At 50.4% G+C, this 23,856-nt stretch overlaps 1 protein-coding gene across 2 annotated transcripts in view; it reads left to right on the forward strand.

The window, feature by feature from the left end:
* Window positions 1–511: 511 nt before the first annotated feature.
* Pip4k2b (phosphatidylinositol-5-phosphate 4-kinase type 2 beta) overlaps window positions 512–23,856 on the forward strand; it is a 29,279-nt gene continuing 5,934 nt past the window's right edge. The window contains exons 1-10 of one of the 2 annotated variants that reach the window (XM_052756545.1): window positions 659–773; window positions 8,932–9,055; window positions 11,742–11,839; window positions 14,292–14,388; window positions 16,970–17,122; window positions 19,042–19,188; window positions 20,596–20,634; window positions 21,130–21,243; window positions 23,051–23,309; window positions 23,687–23,790. In XM_052756545.1, coding sequence (XP_052612505.1) covers window positions 9,023–9,055; window positions 11,742–11,839; window positions 14,292–14,388; window positions 16,970–17,122; window positions 19,042–19,188; window positions 20,596–20,634; window positions 21,130–21,243; window positions 23,051–23,309; window positions 23,687–23,790 — 1,044 coding nt within the window. In that variant the 5' untranslated portion in view covers window positions 659–773; window positions 8,932–9,022. Of the gene's footprint in view, window positions 774–8,931; window positions 9,056–11,741; window positions 11,840–14,291; window positions 14,389–16,969; window positions 17,123–19,041; window positions 19,189–20,595; window positions 20,635–21,129; window positions 21,244–23,050; window positions 23,310–23,686; window positions 23,791–23,856 lie in introns of both variants that reach the window. The other variant, XM_052756544.1, reaches the window with a different exon arrangement.

The raw sequence follows: 23,856 nt of genomic DNA on the forward strand, positions 1-23,856 counted from the left end.
CTTTTCCCCCGGCCGCGTTATTCCTCTCTCCCCCGGGGTGGGGATGGTATGTCCCAGCCTCCTCGCGTGCCGGCCCCTCCACCCCTCCCGAAGCGGTGGCGCTGCCGCCATCTTGGTCACCTCAGGTTGAGGCCTAGCCAAAGCCCGGCTTTGGGAGGGCTTGAGCAAGGAGCCTTTCTTATGGAGCGCCTCAAGGCTGTCCATTCCCCCCTTCCTCACTCGTGCGCGTGAACGCGGCTGGGTTCCCGGCAGGCCCGGGGAGGAGGGGTGGGCGGGGCGGCCGCAGGCTCCCGGGACGGGCGCTACCATTCCGACCGGGCAGGGACGGCCGGGAGTAGGTGGGCGGTGCCGCCCGGGGGCGGGGTGAGGAGCGGGCTGGCCCGCTCCCCGGGGCGGGGCGGGGCGGGGCGGGGCGGGGCGGCGAGGGCGGGGCGTGGGGCGGACGGAACCACCGGGGCGGGGTGGGGAGGTAACGGGACGGGCGCGACCATGGCTCCGTGAGGCAGCGGGGGTGGGGATCGGTTCGGGGGAGGCCTGGGGCCGCTCGCTGGTGCGCTGTCTCCGCCACCCCCCCTTTCGCCGCCGCCGCCGCCGCCGCCGCCGCCGCCCCGGGCATGTCGTCCAACTGCACCAGCACCACGGCGGTGGCGGTGGCGCCGCTCAGCGCCAGCAAAACCAAGACCAAGAAGAAGCATTTCGTGTGCCAGAAAGTGAAGCTATTCCGGGCCAGCGAGCCGATCCTCAGCGTCCTGATGTGGGGGGTGAACCACACGGTAACCAGCTTCCCCGTGCGCGCCCCTACTCCCCCGGGCCTCGCCACGCTCGCCCCGCGGGTGACGCCTGCAACCCCTCCGCCGAGCCACTTGCATGCCCGCCCACCCGTGCACGCTGTCCGGCCCGGCGTGCACTCCCCGTTCGCCACGCGAGGCCTGGTGTCCCCGTGCTATGCCGTCGCCGTCTCCCCTTCGCTCCTGCCCCTCTGGCTTCCTGCGTCCGAATGCTTGATCTGTGCAGCTCCCGGAGCTTCGAGGGGAGGCCTGGGTGCTGCGCCGCCGCCGCCGCCGCTTCTAACCTCAGCCTGCTTGTTGCATGGCTATTCATTCCCCTTGTCCCTTATCGCTGGCTGCCAGATCGTTGCCCAGTTGACAGGGCAAGTGGCACTGGTTTGCCTGACTATTCCTGTTTGTGGTCGTTTGGTTGATGTGGCTACCCAAAGTTTCCCATCCTCTAGGCCTTCTTACCCCTGGCTGTGGAAATCCTCTCTGGGTTTCCTTTTTCTTCTTCTTCTTCATGAAGATGTACCGACTGGAGAAGCCTCCGCTTCTCCGAACCACAGACACATGACTTGGGTCCCCTTGGATGAAGAAGAGTGGACACAAGGCCCGAGAGAGTGTAGATCTGGTTATAGAAATAATATGTCTTCCCCGTTTTCTGTGGTGTTTATTTCAAGACGTTGACTTCTCGTCTATCCTGTGGTTTTCCAGGATGTGATAAAGGTGATTGTTGTCCGAGATGAGTGGTGCCCCGGGTTCTGGGTGCTCTGAGATTGTGCAGAAGCCTCTGCTAAGAAGTTGGACGTGGACAGTTTGAGCTGGTTGTCTTTGTTTATGTGTTGTTTGTTTAGGGTCTGCCCTTTTCCTCCTCGAGGGCTTGCTCCTTGCCTTCTGACCATTTCTTTGTGAGTCCCCACACTTGGAACAGACCCCAAGTTTAGAATGAGGGAAATGAAGTGTTGGATCTACCGTGGATTTCATTCTTGAGGCTCCCCGGCTCTTCTGAACATTTGAAATTGTTTGTAAAACGAAACAATGACCCAGGGTCAACAAGACTTCATCTTCTGTTGCTTTGGTAGAAGACCTAGAGATTGAGAAACCGCAGCCTCAGCCAGCATGTCAGATCCCTGTCCCGTATAGAAGCGTGCATGTGTATGTGAGATCCTTGCCGGCTTCTTGGTCTTGCCCAGGTTACCTTTTCCATATCATCACTGGGGTTAATGAGTGTCCTGACAGGGTAGTGTGGTGCTTGGACCTCTAAAGCTGCTGGAGGTCTACGGTGAAACAGTTTGTTCCTCTTGCTTCTTGCTGCTTCTGGGGTCATCTGACATTTCCAGGGAAACTGGGTCAGCAAATGTGAACCCTATAATCCTATATCCTTTCTGGAGGTCAGTCCTTGATTTTGTTTGACATCCTGCTTCTCACTAGAAAGCGTCTTGTCTGGGCAGAGAGCTGGTAGAAGCCTGAAGGTGGCAACTTTGGGTCCCTTATTTCACATGTGAGGCCGTAGCCTTTGGCAGAGGATAGCTTGCCCGTGGTCACTGTAAGATACAGTTCCTTGTCCAGCACCAAGAGGCTCTGTTGGTTAGTGACAGTTCTTTTGGTTTGGTTTGGGTTTTGGTTTTTCAAACAGAGTTTCTCTGTAGTTCTAGCTGTCCTGGAACTCACTCTGTAGACCTGGCTGGCCTCGAGCACAACAGAGCTCCGCCTGCCTCTTCCCCCAAGTGCTAGGATTAAAGGCGTGCGCCACTCCACCAGCTGTAGTGGGGGTCCTTGGGTGACAGGTCTCTTGTTCCTTTTTCTCTCTTAGCCATGACCAAGGTTAGATGGTCTTGCTACAGAACCTGAGTATGTGCTGATCTAGGAAGGGGTGTGTGTGTGTGTGTGTGTGTGTGTGTGTGTGTGTGTGTGTGTGTGTGTGTGTTCATGTCTATGCACTTGTGTGCGCCTGCTGTGCGTACCTGGGAATGTGTTAGCATTTGGTTTTCTCATGGGCAGGTAATACGTCTACAAAGACATGGGCATGTGATGGAAGGCTCTGAGTGACTAGCGGACGTAGTGGTCACCATTCCCCTTTGCTAACTTTAAGGAAGTCTCATGGGCTAGCTGGAAAAGCATTGTCTTTAGGCAAGATCCACACACATCTGCACGTGATGCTTCCAGGAAGATGGGAGTGGGATGCGGTGCACCACCCTGGACAAGTGAGCTTTGAAGATCAGTTAGTTGTCGTATTTCATTCTGGACTACAGCAGCAAGGTGTTGAGGTCGCATATGAGATAGGTACCCAGAAGGCCATTTCTCCAGGGGATCAGGGCCGCTTTGCTCCTGGTAGGTTGCTGGCCTTTCTTGAAGGTTCCCTTTCTTCAGAAACTTCCTGTTACACCTCTTTACCACTTTAGATTTCAGATACCTCCTTTTCTTCAGTTTATCAGTCTTTCAAACCTTTAGTCACGTTGGTCTAGAGCTAAAACGGTTTTTCAGATGTGAATGCATATGTCTATGGCAAAAGCCACTCACCTCATTAGTCGGTTGGTTTACTTCCGAGTGGAGAAGAGAAGCCCCTTTAAAAGAACCGTTTTGTTTTGGTTTTTTAAGAGAGGCATTTGAACTCAGTGTTGTCATAGGAGTCCCTGGATAAAACGTACAGCCCCTGGTCTCTGTGGAGGAAGAGAGGGTAGGAGATGTTAGACCGGGCAGGGCAGCACCAGTGCGGAGAAAAAGAAATCTGAGACTCTAGTGGATGATAATATAGTTCAAAGGGTCTGGGGTTAGGGAATAGGTACTCTCTGAAGGAACACAGAACAGGTAGCATGGCCTAGAGTCAAGAGAATAGTGGACAGATCTGGTTCTCAGTCTTTATTCTGCCACTTAGTGGGTGTTTGGCCTGGTGCACATTTTAATATTGGGGGCTAAGGTGGGGCGGTTTGCTGGAGAGATGGCTCAGTGGTTAAGAACACTGGCTGCTCTTACGGAGAACCCAGATTGGAGTCCTAGCATCCATATGGCCCTGCCTCGGGTTTGTTGGCCCCTTTGGGAACCACATATGTGTAGAGCCTCACCGAGGAGAATAGTAGCAGTTGATGGTAACTCTGTATTCACTCAGTTGAGAAACCGCCAGCTCTTCCCCAGAGTGGCTATACCATTGTACATTTCCACCGGCAGCGTGTGACGTAATTGCTCCAGATCCTTGTCAACACTTGTTACTGTCTTTTTTAGCAGAGGCATTCTAGTGGGTGTGAAACAGTATTTCCTTGTGATTTTGATTTGCATTTCCCTGGTAACTAATGATGTTAAACATCCTTCCATATGTGCTGGCCATTGTGTATTTTCTTTGGAGAATGTCTATTAAATTCTTTGTGCATTTAAAACAGATTGTGCTTATTTATTTATTTTGCAGTCCTAGGCTATGGTTATGAGTGTAGAGCCTTGTAGATGCTAGGCAAGCATTTTTTTTTTTTCAACTTTGAGATACAGTCTCATATCAGGCTTCTGAAGAAAGAGAACCTTCAAGAAAGGCTAGCAACCCATCAGGAGCAATGAAGCCCTCATCTCCTGGCTCAAGCTGGCCTCAAACTCTCTATGTAGCCTAGGATGACCTTGAACTTCTGAACCTCCTGCCCCAACCTTCTGAGTGCTAGATTTATGTGGGTGTATCATTACTTTCAGTTTTATTCAGTGCTGGGTCTCAAACCCAGGCCATGTACACGTTAGGCAAGTGCTCTACCAGCTGAGTCACACCCTTAGTCCCGTTTCCATTTTTCTTTTCTTTCTTTCTTCCTTTTTTTTTTTTTTTAAATGCAATCTCGCTTAGTTGCACAGGGTGGCCTAAACTTATTCTGTTCCCAGACAGGCCTTGGATTTGCAGTCTTCCTAAGCTGGAGTCCCCAGCTCCACGGGGTCCAGTTTCTTTTCTTTTGAGCCAGGATCTCACTGTGTGGCATGTAGCCTTCCAGCTTCTTCCTCCCCAGTGCGGAAGTGCGAGCCACTGTGCCCAGCCTAGCTTCTTACTCAGCTTGTTTAGTCTCTGCATTATTTATGCTCATGGCTCGTGGAATTAATCATGTGGATAATCCAAAAACCATTTCTATGAGGAGATGCAACAGACTTGCCTTCCAGTTCGGTGTGCTTAGCCTGGCATTCAAATGGGTCTGTGTTTAATGATGCACTTCACGCTGCCTTTCAAAGGGGAAGAGATGGGCTCAGGACTTTGCAGATAGTAAAGCAGTGTACTTCTTCTGGGACCTTTCCTGCTACAGAACTTGAAGTTTGCCTGCCAAGGAGTTTCTTTTTCTCTTTCTGATGCTTGAGACTTCACAGTTAACCTCATAGTTAACCGGCCACAGTTAACCCTCCTTCCCATCCTCCAGACAGGAGATGCTGGCACAGTGACAGAAGTCTTGCTCGTCTTTCCGTCATCCTCAGACCCCAACTCCCTCCTTTTTTCCTGCTCATCCATCCTTCAGCTCAACATTTATCAAGCAGCTTTTTAGTTCCAATCATGTGCTAAGGGTTCTCAGCCAAGCAGAGAAATCAGACACGTAAAAAAATAATTACTTACCCTGGCCCGTGAGATGGCTTAGCAGGTAAAGGTGTCTGCTGCCAAGCCTGACCCTATGCGTTTGATTCCTGGGACTCCTGTGGTGGAGAAGAGAGAAAAATGGCTCTCGTTAGTTGTCCTCTGACCTACACAAATGTGCCTTGGCACACGTGATAAACAATAAATAAGTAAATGCAATTTTAAAAAAATGACCCTAAATGTGGTACTCAGTTTGTAAAGATGCACAGAGGAATGATTAAGTAATTGATCCTGGGGGAAGCAGGGAGCCTTTCGAGACAGGACTGTCACTTAACCAGATCTGGGACTATTCTCATGGTCTTTATCTTTGCCATTCTTTTTACTTAGCCTTTTGTTTGTGGGGTTTTTGTTTGTTTTTGTTGTTGTTTTTGAGACAGTTTCTCTGTGTAGTCCTGGCTGTCCTGGAACTCACTCTGTAGACCAGGCTGGCCTTGAACTCAGAGATCCGCCTGGCTCTGCCTCCCGAGTGCTGGGATCAAAGGCGTGCGCCACCACCTCCCGGCCGTCCTTTTCATTCTTATTGCCCTAATCCATCATCTGAACTGTTGCAATGGTCCCATAAATGATCTTCCTGCACATTTGGGCACACAGGCACACAAAATAAATAAATGGGGGGAAAGAGACATAGAAGAGAAAATTCATTACATATACTGATGTTACAGTCTTAGAAAGCATCAACCTGGGATTAAATCAATAAAAGCAACTGTTATTTTAGTTAATTAATCTTTTATGGTGCTGGATGTTGTACTCAGAGCCTTGTACATGCTGAGCAAGTGCTCTAATACTGAGCTACATGCCAACCTCTTCATTTTGTTATTATTTTATATTTATTTAGTTTTGGTTTTTTGAGACAGGGTTTCTCTGTGTAGCTTTGGTGCCTGTCCTGGAACTCACTTGGTAGCCCAGGCTGGCCTCGAACTCACAGAGATCCGCCTGGCTCTGCCTCCCGAGTGCTGGGATTAAAGGCGTGTGTCGCTACCCTCCCACCCCAATCTCCTCCATTCCTGTGTGTGTGGAAGTCAGAGGACAGCTTTTAGGATTTAATTTTTCCTTCCTCACCTCTGGCCTGTAGTACTGCCTGCTACCCACCTGCACACACTCTTACTGCTTCAGATTTCCAAACTGAGGCTCGGTGCTCGCCATCCCCACCACTTGGAATTCCCTTCCTCTGGTTTTTGTGGAGAACCAGCCTAGACTTTTTCCCAGTGCACTTCTCTACCACTTGCTCCAGCAAACGGCAACCCCCCCCCCCCCCCCCCCCCCCCCCCCCCCCCCCCCCCCCCCGCGGAGTCAGCCGGCCCTCGTCTGTTTTTCCGTCTCCTTTTATACACGACACAGTTCCAGCACTCATCACATTGTTTCTGGTGCTTGTCTGTCTTCCCAGCCAAATGGAAGATGTCTTTTTGTTTGTGTATCTCAAGCTTCTGGCACACTCCTGGCCTCGAGTCAGTTGAGTAGAAGTTTGGCAGAGACTAAGCCAGATCAGGAAAGGTATCGAATGCCAGGCTAAGGACTTACAGCTTTGCCCTGAGTGGAGGATTTTTTGTTGTTGTTGTTGTTTTTTTTTTTTTTTTTTTTTTTTTTTTTTTTTTTTTTAAAAAAGATTTATTTATTTATTATGTATACAGCATATATGACTGCAGGCCAGAAGAGGGCACCAAATCTCATTAAAGGTGGTTGTGAGCCACCATGTGGTTGCTGGGAATTGAACTCAGGACCTCTGGAAGTGCAGTCAGTGCTCTTAACCTCTGAGCCATCTCTCCAGCCCCATTGTTGTTGTTTTTTTAAGACAGGGTTTCTCTATGTAGTCCCGGGCTGTCCTGGAACTCGCTCTGTAGACCAGGCTGGCCTTGAACTCACAGAGATCCTCCTGCCTCTGCCTCCCAGGTGCTGGGATTAAGGGCGTTCGCCACCACTGCCCGACAGCCATGGAAGATTTTGAAGCAGAGATGTAACATGATCTTATCGTAGGTTCTTCCAGTGTCAAGTGCTCTTGGCAATGCTGGGAGAGGCTTGGGTGCCCTGTCTCTAGCCTGATGTGCGAGGGCCAGACATCTGCCCCTCAAACCTTTGCTCATGTCTCTCCATGTTCCGGCTTAACTGTGTACTCTCTGAGAGTCCCTGTGCCGGCTTTGTTTTGTATCCCCAAGAGCATAGTGTCTTATTTCTTTTGTGTATACAATATCCCCCACCCCGCTCCTGCCAGTATAGAAAGAAACACATAGTAGCTACTTCAGTAAGTACATTCAATTGAAAATGAACAAAGCTCACTGAGGATATAAAATTTAGCACTTAAACTAAGGGGGGAAAGGAACTCTGATCCCTAAAGTGAATCCCTGCCTGCAGATGTGGCTCCATGGAACCAAAGGTGAGAGAGATATAGATTATCTGAGTTTAAAAGTTCTGTTGTTAGGTTTATACTCAGTGATAAGGATGACATTGAAACCCAAAGCTAGCCAGTGTCCATCCATTTAAACTGTGTGACAGAGTTACACCAAGGCCTGGGGAGGTGGCTCAGGAGTTAGGAGCACTTGCTGCTTTTCCAGAGGTCCTGAGTTCGGTTCCTAGCTTCTCTGTCTGGTGGCTCTCAACTCCTGTCACTCCAGCTAAAAGAAGTGTGTACTGCTCTGGCAGGGGACCCCAGTTCTGAGTTCCATTTCCTGTACCCATGATGAGTGACCCATAACCACCTGTAACTCCAGCTCCAGAGGATCTGACACCCTTTTTAACGCCCCCCTCAGTCACCTGCACTCATGTACATATCAATACACAGACATACACATATATACATACTTAAATAAAGCTTTTTAAGAAAAGAATTCAGAGAATGAATGCGTGAAGCATTCCCTAGTGGTTCCTGTTAGGATAATCCAGCCTGGTCCTATTAAAATAATCAGTCATGATTAATAGACCATCTTTTCTAGTTCCAGAAGTGTCAAGCGCTGACCTTAGCACTAACTTTGTGTCTTAGACTAATTCGGAATAAATTTGTAGCAGTGTCTATAATGTTTGGAAGTAAACGTGTTCTCTAAGCCAATGAAATGATCTTCCTAATGGAGGGATGAACTGGAAAAGCCAGAAGTGAGGTTTGGTATGGTGCATGCCAGTGATCTGAGCCCAGGAGAAACAGAGGCAGTAGGGTCACACGTTCGAGGCTAGCCTGGTCTACATTTATCAGATGCCAGGCCAGCCAGGACTACATAGGAAAGCACTGTCTCAGAAAAGAAAAAAGAAAACTCAGAACTGTATAAGAGCCCTGCACTCCATTGTCTGTATTGCCCTTTATTTTTACGGGTTTTCTTTTGTTTTGAGATAGACCCTCACCACCCTGCAGACCTGGCTGGCCTGGAATTAAAGGCATGCTTGTTCCTTCGTTTTTACTGTTTGTTTGGGATAGTCTTGCTGTGTGACTCACCCTCCTGCCTCTGCGTCTGCCTCACTGCCAGGACTCCCGGCATGCCCCACCACACCCACTCTTACACATTGTTCAGACAGAATCTTTCTGTGTATCCCAGGCTGGCCTTAAACTCGACCTCCTCCTGCTTCAGCCTTCTGAGTGTCTATTTCTCTTTGAACTTTTAGAGCAAGGCTTGAAATGCCAGGAAAAGGAAGTGGGCTAGCCCCCAGGAATTGTCTCTGATGGCAGAAAAACCAGGAAGTGGACTGGTGTCCGATGAAGGCACAGATTGGACAGTCAAGTTCTCTTGTGAGCACCCATGCCATGCAACTGTTCTTTGATTCCTGAAAGGTGTAGCCAATAAAGGTCTTCACTGAAGGGGATGCTGGGAATTGTAAAACTACCTTTATCAAGGAAAACTGTGCCTACAGTAAAACACACAAATTGTTAATGTACAGTTGACTTACTTTTGACAAAAAAACGTATGCTCATGTAACCAAACAAAACAGGGTTTTTCTATATTTACTTTTTATTTATTTGCAGTGTTAGGGATTGAACCCAGGGCCTTGCACGTGCTAGTCAGGTGCTCTGCCACTGAGCTACATGACCAGCTTTCTGCCTTGTTTTGTTTTAGAAAGGGTCTCATGTGGCTCAGTTGGCTTTGAACTCTTGATTTTCCTACTAGGATTACTGGCATGTGCCACCACTCCTGGTCTTAGATTATTTTCATCACTCTGCAACATGCTGCTGGTGCTTTTTGGGCTGTTTGTTTTTTGAGACAAGGTCTTTCTTTGTAGCCCTGTCTGTCCTGAGACTTTCTATGTAGATCAGGCTAGCCTCAGACTCACAGAGCTTCCACCTGTCTCTGCCTCCAAAGTGTTGGGCTTCTTCTAAAGGTGTGTGCCACCATGCCTGAGAAGGAACATGTTTCTTATGTCCCTTTACTCTTGGCAGTCCCCAGCCTCCCCAGGCTGTAGTGTGTGACTTCTGTGTTTGGATTCCTGTTCTAGAGTTTCATGTGGTGGAATTACTTGGGGTGCACTTTTGTGTCGATTCCAGTCAAGGTTTTACCAGCCATTGGTGAATATCCCATTGCTCGCTCTCCCTCACACACACACACACACACACACACACACACACACACACACACACACACACACACACACACACACACACACACACACACGTGAGCTCCACTTTCCTCAGTTTACCTGTCAATGCATCGGGCTTTTCACCAACTCTGGGAAAGTGGTTCACTAGCCCAATTAACTTGAAACTTACTCCATCATCTGACATTTCTAAGTAAAAAAAGATGTAGGATATAAAAGGAGAAGCAAATTAAATGCCAGTTCCTCCATTTGTACTCCTGATGGAGTCCTAATGACTCTAGGTTATCCCTTGCTGCCACATGGGGCCTCCTGTAGATAATAGAGGTTCTGCAAAGACAGTGTCTGGGCGACACAGGCTGTGCCCCTCACCCCCAGTCCATTAAGTCATGACTAAGGTTTCCTCCGTAAATCCTGAATGCATTAGATGCATTAGTGGTAACTGGGTTGAGGGTCAAATGTCAAATGCTCTGCTGTGTTGGGCCAGGACATCTGTGGCTAATTAGACCACTAATTGGCCAAACAGGATGGGGAAGTGCAGGATCTGCCCTCAGCTCTGCACCAATGAGGAGCCGGCTCCCTGTCCAGGCCTCTATTGTGGTGTGTGTGTGTGTGTATGTGTGTGTATGTGTTTTGTGTCTTCCTGGCTCCCTGTCCAGGCCTTTTTTGTGGGGTGTGTGTGTGTGTGTGTGTGTGTGTGTGTGTGTGTGTGTTTTGTGTCTTCCTGGCTCCCTGTCCAGGTCTCTATTGTGGTGTGTGTATGTTGTGTCTTCCTGGCTCCCTGTCCAGGCCTCTATTGTGTGTGTGTGTGTGTGTGTGTGTGTGTGTGTGTGTGTGTGTGTGTTGTGTCTTCCTGGCTCCTTGTCCAGGCCTCTATTACCTGGGGATGGTGTGTGTGTGTGTGTGTGTGTGTGTGTGTGTGTGTGTGTGTGTGACACTGAGAAGGCTTGTTTGCAGTAGGGACAAGGCATCTCCCCAGCAGTTCAGCATAAGCAGCTTGTTGCTGGTGGACTAACTAGTCTTGCTTTCATCAGGAGGGTCAAAGTGAGCCAGGGCCCAGATATCTTAGCTCCTCAGCTCACTAATCTTTTTTTTTTTTCCTGAGACAGGTTCTTACTAGGTATAGCCTTGGCTAGCATGGAATGCTATGTAGATCAGGATTGCCTTGAATTCAGAGATCTCGCCTGTTTCTGCCTCTTGAGTACTGAGATTAAAAGCATGCAACATGCACCCTGATCCCTTTAAATTTAACCCTTTGCTTTGGAGATACAAGTTACACCCACACAGATCCACCCAGTTTTTTCCTAGCCATGAGCTAATTTTTTGAGTGACCTCCAGTTTGTTAAGATTACCAATTAGTATGCACCGAGGCTGTAGGGCATTCACTCATTAATAGATTAATTACAGTCTGCAAATATCAAGTAACTGTCGTGTGCAAGTAAGGGTGCCATCATGGAGTCCCCAGAGGTCAACTAGGGAGTCCCCAGAGGTCAGCTGGGTGATCTTTGCTACCACAATCAGTAGTGTGGCCTGGCATGTGCAAGGTTCTGGATTTGACCCCCAGCACCAGAAAGAAAAGAAAGAAAGATCAGTCATAGGGCATTGCTTAGCTGAAGTCCAGCAATGCCCGCGAGGTTCATCAGCATTGACTGCAGTATTTGGGAGGCCTGGGGACCAAGGGAAGTTTCACGGAACACGTGCCTTTTGAACTCTTCCTTATCAGGCAGAGGAGACTCTCCACAGGTGGAGGTGAGGCTGGGAACGGATTTCTCCAAAGAAGAGCGGGATGCAGACAGGGAGAGAACCTGGAGGGGTGCATTTCACATTGCATCCTGCCTCCAAGGCTGTGACCTCCTGGCTAAGCCCCTCACTTTGGCCTTGCTTTGCAGATCAATGAGCTGAGCAATGTCCCTGTCCCTGTCATGCTAATGCCAGATGACTTCAAAGCTTACAGCAAGATCAAGGTGGACAATCATCTCTTCAATAAGTAAGTGGTCTCCCTGGGGGAGGGGAGGCCTTGAGGGCAGCCCTTGACTTCCTGAAAGCACCTGACACTGTCACAAGTACACTTGTTGACAGAGTTGACAAACAGCCCTGGAAAATGTGTTTAAAATGGGACCCCCCCCATGTCATCTCCTTCCTGTATCAGCCTACTGCCAGGTCCCTTGGGGCATGGAGCTGGGCCCCAGGTGATTCACTCAGGATCAGCTCCAGAGAAGGGAGCTCTGGGAGCTGAGGTAGCTAGCGTGCCGCTGCCGCAGGGACCTGTCTTCATCTCCGCTGCTGGAATGTTCCTGTCCCACCTGTGTGTAAACCACAGGCCGAGCTTGGCGCCCAAGGTCACTACCCAAAATAACTCTTCTCTCTTTTGACTTTGTGGCTTCTTGGACTTCAGACCGATGTCTGGAAGTTGTCTCAAGACCTTTTCGGAGCCCTTTGAGCGCCAGCTTTTACCTGGCATTGTTGAGGACCTCACCTAAGCCATTTTTTGTTTGTTTTTTGAAAGAGGATCTGTCTATGTAGTACTGGCTGGCGTGGGACTCACTATGTAGACCAAGCTAGCCTTGAACTTCAGTGAACTCCTGCCTCTGCCCCCTCGGTGCTGAGATCACATATATATGTATATGCCAATATGCCGGCTTAACCCGGGGTGGCCTCAAACTCTTGGCGATCTTGGCGGTCCTCCTGCCTCAACCTCCTGAATTACAGATGTGACACACCTGCCTTCCAAGCCTTTTCTTGTTACTGCTGCCTCTGCTGCTTTGAGACAGTATCTCATGTAGCCTAGGTTGGATCTCAGTATGTAGCCTAGGCTGGATCTCAGTATGTAGTCTATCTCAGTGTGGTGCCTTGAACTTCTGATAGTCCATTTGCCTCCACTTCCAAGTGCTGAGGTACGGGTGTTCACCCCAACCCCTGGTTCCTGGGCCTTTTTGCAGCCTTGGTTTTACATTTCAACATGGGCCACACCAAAGCCTTTTGGCTCTCCCACTATGCTCCATTCTGCATGTTCCTCTTGGGTCCTGCTGTCCGTTGTCCTTAGTCTCTGCCACCTCACCAGCTGGACAGTCACCCCACCAGCTGGACAGTCACCCCACCAGCTGGACAGTCATCACCCCACCATTTTCAGACTGTCAGCCCAGAGGAAAAGCTTGATTTCTGAACATCTCCTAGTGGCTTTTCTCTGTCATAGTAGGTAGGAGCATCTTGTTTAGCAGCCATCTGTCTTCAAAACAGCCACCTCCTAAGTGGCCTCCTAAGGAATGGTAGGCAGCCCTCAACTCGGACAGACAAAGAGGTGGTGCTGTTTGAGAGGTTAGAGCTCCGGGGACAGACATCACACACTTCCCATTCCAGGTTTCCGGTCTCCCTCCCTCCCTCCCTCTGGTCCAGAACAGAACACCTGAGCTCTTAACTTTCTTTCCTCTTTATTTTTGTTCATTTCAATAGTTCCAGATGGAGTGTTTATCAGGCAACAGTGCCATTCTAGAAGATGTGTAGGGAGACTTCAGGAGAATCCATTTATTTTGGTTTTCGGGAAGTCTGCATCCTAGAATAACTGCAGGGCCTCAGTCCAGAGAGGAGCTCCTGGCAGAGTTGCTGGAAAGGAGGAGGTGGGGAAGGGCCCCCATTTCCAGGTCATATGCTCTCCTTTGAGGAGGCTGGGCTTGACTAAGAAGTGGCATGGCTTTGTAAAGATGTGATTCCAGGACTGGGGATGTGACTCAGTGGTCGAAAACTTGCCTTGAATGTGTGGGGCCCGGGGCTTGATCCCCAATACCACAAGAAATGCAAACAAGCCAAAAAACCACATTCCTAGTCAGTTGACTGAAGACCTCTCCAGTACAGACCGAGTTTGTTTGTCTGAGACGTTTCTCACTTGATACCCAGGCTGTTCTGGAACTTACTAGGTAGCCTGGGTTGGCCTTAAACTCTCAGTCTCCTGAGTGCTCCCACTACAGATGAGCACTTGGCTCAAGCCACCTTTCCCTTCGTCTGTGGCCATGCAGGCAGGGCTTCCTAGACCTAAGCATCTGCAGGATGTTTCCACAGCAGAACCCCAGAGAAGAATAGTCTATCGATGAGAATGATCTCTGGAGATAATTATTCTCATCCCAGCCTGTGTGCGGGCACTGGGCCTCACCTCCTAGTGGATATGCTTTCCTTTTTAAATTTTAAGGACAGCATACAAAAAAAAAAAAAAAAAAAAAAAAAAAACAGACAAAGAAAGTCATGCAAATTATAAGTGTACAGTTAGATGAATTCTCACAGAGATGAGGTGTAAAGTTCTACCCACCCAGAATCACCTACAGTGTTTGTTGAAAATGCGGATTTTTGAGACTGGCTTCCAGAATTTCTATGGGTCACACTTTGAAGGACTCTGGTGTCTCTCAAGCTAAGTAAGGGCAGTTCACAAAGTGTGTGTCTGCTTTCCCCAGGGAAAACCTCCCCAGCCGCTTCAAGTTCAAGGAGTACTGTCCTATGGTGTTCCGAAACCTCAGGGAGAGGTTTGGGATTGATGACCAGGATTACCAGGTATGGGTTGTCTTGGCACAGCCGCAGGGTTCAGGGATGAGGGGGTCAGGAAGCCACAAGACAAGCATGGGCCAGAGTCCCTCAGCTACTGCGTCTCCCTGTCCAAGCTCACTCAGTGCCAGCAGACTGGGACCCCTGGGCCTTCGGGAGCTTCTGAGGATGCCTCCAAGGCTCTTGCTGTGGGAAGGGAGGGGGCTGTGTGAGAGCGGTTTCTTTTCAGAGTGACATTCCCAGTCCAGGCTGAAGAACCCTCTCCTTGGGCGGCGGGGACGGGACACACGGGACGGGACGGATGGACGGACGGATGGACGGACATACAGTGAGGCCTGTTAAAGCAGCCAAAGACAGATTAGAAGAGGAAGACACCTAGTGTAGTGCAACCTAGTGCCAAATCTGAGTGTCACCTCCTGAACACGCCCACTGTCCTGGTGGTGGGAGGGGTAGGCATGGCAGAGCATCCCTTCCGAGCATGGCCCTGTTGTAGAAGCCATCGGCCTAGAGGGGATATCAGTCAGGCCAGCAGAGCCTGACTCAGCGGCATGACTCCGCACCTTCTCTACCTGGCACTGGGAGCCCCTCTTTCCGGGCACGCAGCCCCGCGAGAGCGGGTGGAGGAGATTCTCTTTGCCCTTAAGCAGTAGGACCGCAGCTGACTTCTTCAGTCATCCCTGCTGATATCACAGCGAGATCAAAACCAAATGGTAAACCTTAGAGAGGTCCCAGGAGTCGGACGAGTCTGGGGACAAGTCTCCCCTCCCTCCCCCGTCCCCCACTCTGGAGGGCTTGCATGCCCAGATGATTGTCCTGAGGAGGAGGGAAGAGTGGATGCCAGGCCCAAGCACCCAGGGATGTCCACGACTGGGAAGTCCTGAGGTCTCTCCAGCCCCTGTGCCGGGACCAAGTCCTAACCCGAGTGGAGTCTGCTTTTCTGAAGACGGCCTGCCATTTTTGTCGCCCTGCGGTGCTTGGCTCTGTTCCCTCTACAGTGGTTTGGCCCCTGGGCCGGCTCACCACATCCTCTGTCTGTCTGTCTGTCTGCATCCTGCCTCCAGTAGCCTTGCATGACTGTGCTCAGGGCTGAAGTGAGCTGTTCAGGGACGGGACTCCCAGTGACCGAGAGTCTTGGGATGCTGCTGGACACAAGGCCACAGAGCTGTGTATCTGCACCTGGCTTGCTCCTACAGGGCTAGGCAGGGAGAGAGGGGATCTCATTCACACAGCCTACCCACCTTTTTTGGATTGGGGACTCATAGGGCATTCTTTAATTAGCACCTTTACTACAGAATCTCCAGCATGCCCTACGTCTTCATATTGCGGGGGTCTTTTGTTCGTTTTGGCTTTTTGACTAATTAATTATGTAGCCCTGCCCTGGCGGTCCTGGAACCCGCTATGTAGACCAGGCTGGCCTTGAACTCACAGAGATCCACCTGCCTCTGTCTCCCGAATGCTGAGATTAAAGAGATGTGTGCCACCACGTCTGGCCCTCTTTTTTTTTTTTTTTTTTTTAAGATTTATTTTTATTTTTAATTATGTGTGTGTCTGTGTGTGGGTATGTGTGTGTGAGAGCACAGGTGCCCATGAAGGTCAGAGGCATTGGATTCTGCTAGACTGGGAGTTACAGTTGAGTGCCGGGAATCAACTGCGAGATCAGTATGCACTTCAGACTGCTAGGCCATCTCTCCAGCCCCTCCAGGGGGTTTTGTGAGGTATTAAGTGACCAAGTAGGACTTCATGAGATTGGGAAAGGACTGGGCCAAGAGCATTTCTGCGAGCAGATCCCAGTGGGTGTGTTTTCAGTAACCTGGGCAGCAGGGATCTCCCCTTGCTCTTACCTCCCAAAGTCCACATGCTGTTGTCTACTCACTTGCCCCATCCTCTTTGGGCTTCTCTGTCTGACCAATGGGGACAAGGTCATGAGGAGGACCAGAGACAGAGGCACAGGGTCTCCTAGGGCTGTCTTCCAGCATACACAGATGAGCAAGGCCTATACCAGAGAGGCACTGGGCAGAGAGATGAGACCAGCTTCTCTCCTTAGGAGGTATTTTCACCTTGTCCATAGAAAAGTACCCATTGCTTCCTGTCGTCGGCCTTTTGACTCTTTCCTGAGCTTTCTTAGGAAACTCCGGCGCTCCTCTTGGTCTGTGTCCCTGTCTTCCCGGAAGGGAAACTTAAGGCTCACTTGAGGCCACATTGCTTGTGAGAGTCAAGATTGGAACTCGGTCCCCGCACAATGAGGCAGCTCTAGTTTTTAGAGCAGCTCTCAGGGTCAGAACGGACACGTTGCACACAGAGCCTGGTCTGAGGTCGAGGGTAGGAACAATTCGCATTATCTGGAGAAAAATTTTAGAGAGGGCTGTGAACACCCCAAGCAAAAGGGGCATAGGGAAGTCCCCCCAGGGGGCTCTGTCTTGGTGTTTGTTAGTCCTTCAGTGACAGTTCAGAGTTGCAGTCCGGATCTGAGGGATGGGAGGTAGCCCAGCAGCGGATGCTTGCCCAGCATGTGCCAGGCCCTGGGGGAAAGAAACGGAGAAACATCCCGTGTTCCTCGTCAGAACCCATAGCTTTCACTGTGATTCCTCAGAACTCAGTGACACGAAGTGCCCCCATCAACAGCGACAGCCAAGGCAGGTGCGGCACGCGTTTCCTCACCACCTACGACCGGCGTTTTGTCATCAAGACTGTGTCAAGTGAGGATGTGGCCGAGATGCACAACATCTTAAAGAAATACCACCAGGTATGGTGAGTCCCAGGCCTGGGCTGCGGAGGACGGGCCGGGAGAGGGAGAGAGCACACTCCGGCCAGGTCCACTCTGGTAATTAGTTCCTCACGCATTAGTTCCTTTTCTCGTTCCTACGGCAAAACACCTGGCAGAAACCGTTTAAAGGGTAGAAGATCTGGGGCCCATGAGGTGGCTCAGGGGGTAAGAGTGTTTGCCCCCGAGCCTGATAGATTAGTTACTTTTCCATTGCTGTGGTAATCACGTGACCGAGGCTCCTTATAGAAGAGTTTATTTGGGTTTGCACTTGCAGACGGTTGGCATTCATGGTGGCAGAGTAGAGGTGCCAGGCCCGGCATCTGGAAGAGCAGGAAGCCAAGAAAACAAACTGGGCTGGTGTGTAGCTCTGAAACCTTAAAGCCCACTTACAGTGACGTACTTCCTTCAGCAAGGCCACACCTCAGAAACCTACCCAAATAATGGCTCCACCTGAGGACCGTGTATCCAGACATCTGAGCCTGTGAGGGACATTCGCATCCAGACCACCGTGCCTGATGACTTGAGTTCAGTCCACATGGTGGAAGGAAAGAACCAGTTTCTACAAGTTGTCCTCTGACTTCCAGTAAATCAGTAAGGGGGCTGGAGAGATGGCTCAGCAGTTAAGAGCACTGACTGCTCTTCCAGAGGACCTGGGTTCAATTCCCAGCACCCACATGGTAGTATACAACTGTCTGTAATTCCAGTTCCAGGGAATCTGACACCTTCACACCAATGTACATAAAATACATTTAAATAAATTATTTTAAAAAATCAATCAATAAATAAAATGTAATAAAAAATAAAAAGAAGGAGGAAGGATCTGTGTTGGCTTGTGGTTTCAGAGCGCTCGGTCCCTTGGCTGCACTCAGGCAGAGCACCACAGTGCTGAAACTGTGTAGCAAGGGAGAGCAGCTTCCTTACTTCATGCAGGCTGGAAGCAGAGAAAGGACCTGCAGGAAGTGGTTAGAGCAGGACACAGCTCCTGAGGACATGCCCCCAGTTACCTACTTCCTCCAGCTATTCCCACCTCTTACCTTTCCCACTTGCTAAAAATGTCATCAGTAGATTCAATCATTCCTTAGGTCTTATTGGCTCTGGAGTATATCCTATGTGCCCAGAGGTGTGTACTGATCTCTTAGGTACTTTTTTTTGGGGGGGGGGGTTGGTTTTTTGCGACAGGGTTTCTCTGTCCTAGAACTGGCTCTGTAGACCATGCTGGCCTCGGACTCACAGAGATCTGCCTGCCTCTACCTCCCGAGTGATGGGATTAAAGGTATGTGCCACTGCCCAGCTCTTAGGTACTTTTTAAAAAATTAATTTAAGTTTATGTGTATGAGTATTTTGGCTACATGTATGTATATATGTACCATACGAGTGCCTGGTGCCCAGAGAGGCCAGAAAAGAGTGTCAGAACCCCTGGAACTAGAGTTACAGACAGTTGTGAGCTGCCGTGTGGGTTTTGGAAAACTAATCAGGTTCTCTGGAAGAGCAGTCAGTGCTCTTAACCACGGAACCATCTCTGGTTCCCTCTTCGGTGCTTCTTAATTCAGTTAAGTTATAATCGAAGTTAACCACTAGGTCTGAGAACCAGGCAATGGGAAATAGTAAAGGGAACTTCTGGTCTTTGATGTCACAACAGAAACCCTGGGTTTTAAACCATGTTATAGTAGAGTTGTGGGTCATTTGGTCATATAGTTATTTGGTTTTCCTGAAGTCCTCTAGAAGAGCAGCCAGTGCTCTTAACCACTGCACTCTCTCTCCAGCCCCTGCAGAGCCTGTTTTGAAAACCACTAGTCTAAAGGTAGACTCTCGAGAGTGTCTTGGCCTGGGAGAGTTCCCATCATTCCAAGTGCTTTCCTGCCCCTTAGCCTTCTCTCTCTCCCTGTTCTCCATTCTAGTTCATAGTGGAGTGTCACGGCAATACCCTCTTGCCACAGTTCCTGGGCATGTACCGCCTGACAGTGGATGGTGTGGAAACCTACATGGTGGTCACCAGGAATGTGTTCAGTCATCGGCTCACTGTACATCGCAAATATGACCTCAAGGTAAAGGGCTCTGTGTGTCCCCGTGTGTCCCCTGTTCTCTCGGAGGCGGGGAAAGGCTGCTTCTCCAGCTTCCCGTGTGGGGAGGGCTGGCTCACACGTTAGCGAGAGAGATGCCCCTAGAGTTGATGTGCCTGATTCTTGTAGACTGAAGGCCCTTGGGAGTCAAGGTGACAGGAATAAAGAGATTATTTAAGCCCTAGGTATATCATATGTGTGTGACAGTTGGTGCTCTTGGTTCCTGTCTGTGGGATGTGGACTCCGAGGGCAGTGGAGTGGGTAGAGGCAGGCCGTGCTGATGCACACACGCTGGCTTTTGTCCAGAGGCCACGGAGTGACAGCGTTGGTGCATTTCTAGACGCCAAGAATGCACTGAAGGCTGTGAACCGCCCGGGGTGTTCTCTTCCTGACTTCTGTCACCTCTCATTGCTGTCCCCTCCCTCTGCTGCAGCCACACTCACTTCCTTTGTATCCCCGCAGCCCTTCCCCTCCGCCTAGCCAGGATTTCGTATATGCTGTCTGAACAGTTTCCCTCCCAGCAGCCCTGTGCTCCTCCACACCTCCTCTTTCCCCTAACTAAACACTTCCTGCTTCCCTTCTGAAGTAGGCCGGCCCACTGCCGCCCTCCACTGTCCAGGCCCAGCCCTGTAGTTCATGCTTAGAGAGTCTCCCCCCTGTACCTCTTAGTACCATTGTGATGAATGATTTGGCCACTGCTATGAGGAGAGTTCCGTGGGAACTGAGGTCTCCAGGGCAGTCTTGTTTCCTGAGCGTCTGCCGTGTCTTTTAGTCAGAGCTCAAGAAATGGCTGTGCTGGAGTGGGCCGTGGCTGCCTTCTGGCTCCTCTGAGATCCCAGCCAGTCCACTTCATTTGCTGCCTAACTGTAACTAGTGTCTAGTGTTCCTTGGCTTGTTCAAAGGAGTTTGCCTCAGGGTGATGGCTCAGTGGGTAATGTTTGAGGTGAAAGCATGTGAGGACCAAAGTTCAAGCCCCACATCCCAAGTGAAAGCCAGGTGTGGGGTTGTTCACTGCTGGTCCCAGGAAGCAGAAACTGGAGGGTCACTGGGGCTTGCTTGCCGGCCAGTCCTGCTAACTCCGTGAGCTCCAAGTTCAGTAAGAGACATTGTCTTTAAAAAATAAATAAATAAAAAAGACAGAGATCCCAACACCGGGGAGGCAGGCAGGCAGAGGCCTGGTCTACATAGTGAGTTCGAGGGCAGCCAGGGCTACCTAGAGAAACCCTGTCTCAAAAAGCCAAAGCAAACAAACAAACAAAATCAGAAAATAGCCTATGTCCACCTCTGGCCCCTGTACACATGTGCATGTATGTTGCACTCCCATTTGCACACATGTGTATCTGCAAAAGGAGTTTGCCTCAGCGGGACTACTGATGACTTTTGTCCTTCTAGGGTTCTACTGTTGCCAGAGAAGCGAGTGACAAGGAAAAGGTATGTTGGTGCTGAGCAGGGTGAAGGGTCGCTTGCGATTGGTAACACCTTCTGTTGGCCATCTGCCATGTCCCCTCTGTGACCCCCAGCCCAGCTCCCACACATGCAGTCTGTCACCATGAAGTGTCCGGTGTCATTAGGCACCTGCCTGTCCTTGCCATACCTAGCATTTTACTTCAGCCTTTGCTGGAGTCTTTGTGGTTCTGCTGGGATGCAGAAGGCTTCGCGGCCATGGTCCAGCCTGAGTCAGTCCGCGGCTCCTGCATCCTGATGCAGTCCGGCTCAGCTCAGTCCTCATTGTCTGATGCACGGCACACCGGCTGTCGTTGCCTGTCTCAGGCCCGAGTCTGTCAGCTCCTGTTCTGCCTGCCCCGCAGCCGAGCGTCGTGTGTTAAAGACCCTTCCGTCTCTGCACACTGCTCCCGGCAGAATAGCCCATTCTACCCGGGCGAGTGAGGCAGCCTGCCTGACATGACCGTGCTCTCGCTCTCCCAGGCCAAGGATTTGCCGACATTCAAAGATAATGACTTCCTCAACGAAGGGCAGAAGCTGCACGTGGGAGAAGAGAGTAAAAAGAACTTCCTGGAAAAACTGAAGCGAGATGTTGAGGTACTACCTAACCATTGTCTTCATCCTGTTCCCAGGTCGGGAACCTCTTTAACCTGCAGAAACTGGAACTCTTTGTTCCCAGGAGTACACTGAATGGGTGGTGGGGTGAGTCACACCTCAAGCCTGTACAGATGGGCATTCCACAGGAGCATACTGTATTAGACTTTTCTGTTGCTGTGACAAAACACCATGACCAAGGCAAATTATAAGAGAAAGTGTTTAGCCGGACAGTGGTGGCGCACACCTTTAATCCCAGCACTCGGGAAGCAGAGTCAGGCAGATCTCTGTGAGTTCAAGGCCAGCCTGGGCTACAGAGTAAGTTCCAGGACAGGCTCCAAAGCTACACAGAAAAACCCTGTCTCAGAAAGAGAGAGAGAGAGAGAGAGAGAGAGAGAGAGAGAGAGAGAGAGAGAGAGAGAGAGATAGTTTAACTGGGCTTACGGTCTCAGAGGGTGAGCATCCATGATGCAGAGCAAAAAGGCATGGTGGGCGACAAGGACAGCTGAGTGCTCACATCTACCCACAAGCAGGAGGCAGAGAGCATGATGGGAATGGCACAGGTCTTTTGAAACCTCAAAGCCCACCTCTGTGACACACCTCCTCTAACAAGGCCACACCTCCTAATCCTTCCCAAACTGTTCCACCAACTAGAGACCAAGTATTCAAATGTGTGGGCCCATCCTAGCCACCACACACATCGTTTTACCAGTGGGGCATTTGTAACCCAGCATGGACTGCTTCCTCTTGTATCTTTGCTAGTCATCTCACACATGGAACTCTCATGTATCTGTCATCAGTGATGGGAAACCAGCTGTTAAGGTCTTCCAACCAGACATTCCCTGGCTCTGACATCTCTTCCACAGGGGAGGGTCCAGAATTTCTCCCTGCTCTACATGGGTTCTTTTCTCTTTCAGTGAAGAGTGATGGGCTGGAGCTGCCTTTCGTTTTGTTTTGTTTTTTATTCTTTTGGTTTTCCAACAGGGTTTCCCTGTGTGGCCCTGGCTGTCCTGGAACTCTCTGTGTAGACCAGGCTGGTCTTGAACTCACAGAGATCCGCCTGCCCCTGCCTCCCAAGTGCTGAGATTAAGGGCATGCAGCACCACCACCCAACACTGCCAGTGCTCTTAATTGCTGGGCCAATTCTTCAGCTTAGCCCCATGTATTAAATACATTTTTAAAATTATTTTTTGTTTTGAGATGGTCTCTTTTTTTTTTGGTGGGGTGGGAGTGGGAGGTTGAAACAGGGTCTCTCTATGTAACTCTGACTGTCCTGGAACTCATTATGTAGACCAGGCTGTCCTCAAACTCAGGTAGATCTTTCTGCCTCTGCCTTCAGAGTGCTGGGAAAACAATTTGTGTGTGACCATACTCAGCTGAAAAAAGAAAAATTCTGAATCCTGGCCTGCTACCCGGGCTTCGGACTCAGAAGCAGTTGAGAGCTGTGGTTAGAGCTGGGCTGCACCCATCTTTCCCGACTGTCCTGGCTGCTCTTCCTCCAGCACTGGACACTTTGACCTTCACCCTACAGCCTGTGCCTGTCCAGCTCCTCCTCATCCTACAGACACAGCCTTGTGTCTGTCCTCGGGGAGTCCTCTCACCCCACTGCCAGCCTTCCACCCTGGTCCTGCTGGGTGATTGCCTACCCTTAGACGCCGCTCCCATGGTAGAGACAACAGTGTCTTCTTCCTGTTCCAGTTTCGAAGGCTGTGTAGAAATGGATTGAAAAGATTGCTCTCTTTCCTTCCAGATGCCACTGTGCCATCCCATAGAACCCCTCCCTTCCATCCTTCTGTTCTCTCCTCCGCAGTTCCTTGCCCAGCTGAAGATCATGGACTATAGTCTGCTGGTGGGCATCCACGATGTCGACCGGGCAGAGCAGGAAGAGATGGAGGTGGAGGAGCGAGCAGAGGACGAGGAATGTGAGAACGACGGGGTGGGCGGTAGCCTGCTCTGCTCCTACGGCACGCCTCCAGACAGCCCTGGCAACCTCCTCAGCTTCCCCCGCTTCTTTGGACCAGGCGAGTTCGACCCCTCTGTCGACGTCTATGCCATGAAAAGCCATGAAAGTAAGTAGGAGCTTATGCCACTCTGCTCTGCCTAGCCAGCCCCGAATGCTTCTGCTCACTGCTGGGGTTTGGGGTGTCTGCATCCCCGCCTCATTCATTGCTGACTTGCCACCTCCTGCCTCCAGACTTCTATTTAAGGTCACCCTGAGAACCGGAACCTGGGGTTCCTTCTCTCAGGTCTTGGGTGAAGAAGACGCAGTTCATGGGAAGGACAGACCTTTGTGCTGCTGCTCTGGTCCCACAGAGTAGCTGAAGGTCAAAGGAGATGGGACTATAAGGAGTCCTTTGCTCCCTGACTCCAGAATGACCGAGAAGTTCGGAACCTTGGATCCAGGGGTTTGGGTGTGCTCCAGTCACCTGCTGTCTTCTCCATACAGGTGCCCCTAAGAAGGAGGTCTATTTCATGGCCATCATCGACATCCTCACACCATATGACGCCAAGAAGAAAGCTGCACATGCTGCCAAAACAGTGAAACATGGGGTGAGTTCTCAGTCTTCTTCCCGGGCCCAGCCCAGGGGTGTACATCTACCCCTCCGCAAAATGCCT

The sequence above is a fragment of the Peromyscus californicus genome, unplaced genomic scaffold, assembly GCF_007827085.1.
Source record: "Peromyscus californicus insignis strain IS unplaced genomic scaffold, ASM782708v3 Scaffold_3__1_contigs__length_106647218, whole genome shotgun sequence".
NCBI lineage: Eukaryota > Metazoa > Chordata > Mammalia > Rodentia > Cricetidae > Peromyscus > Peromyscus californicus.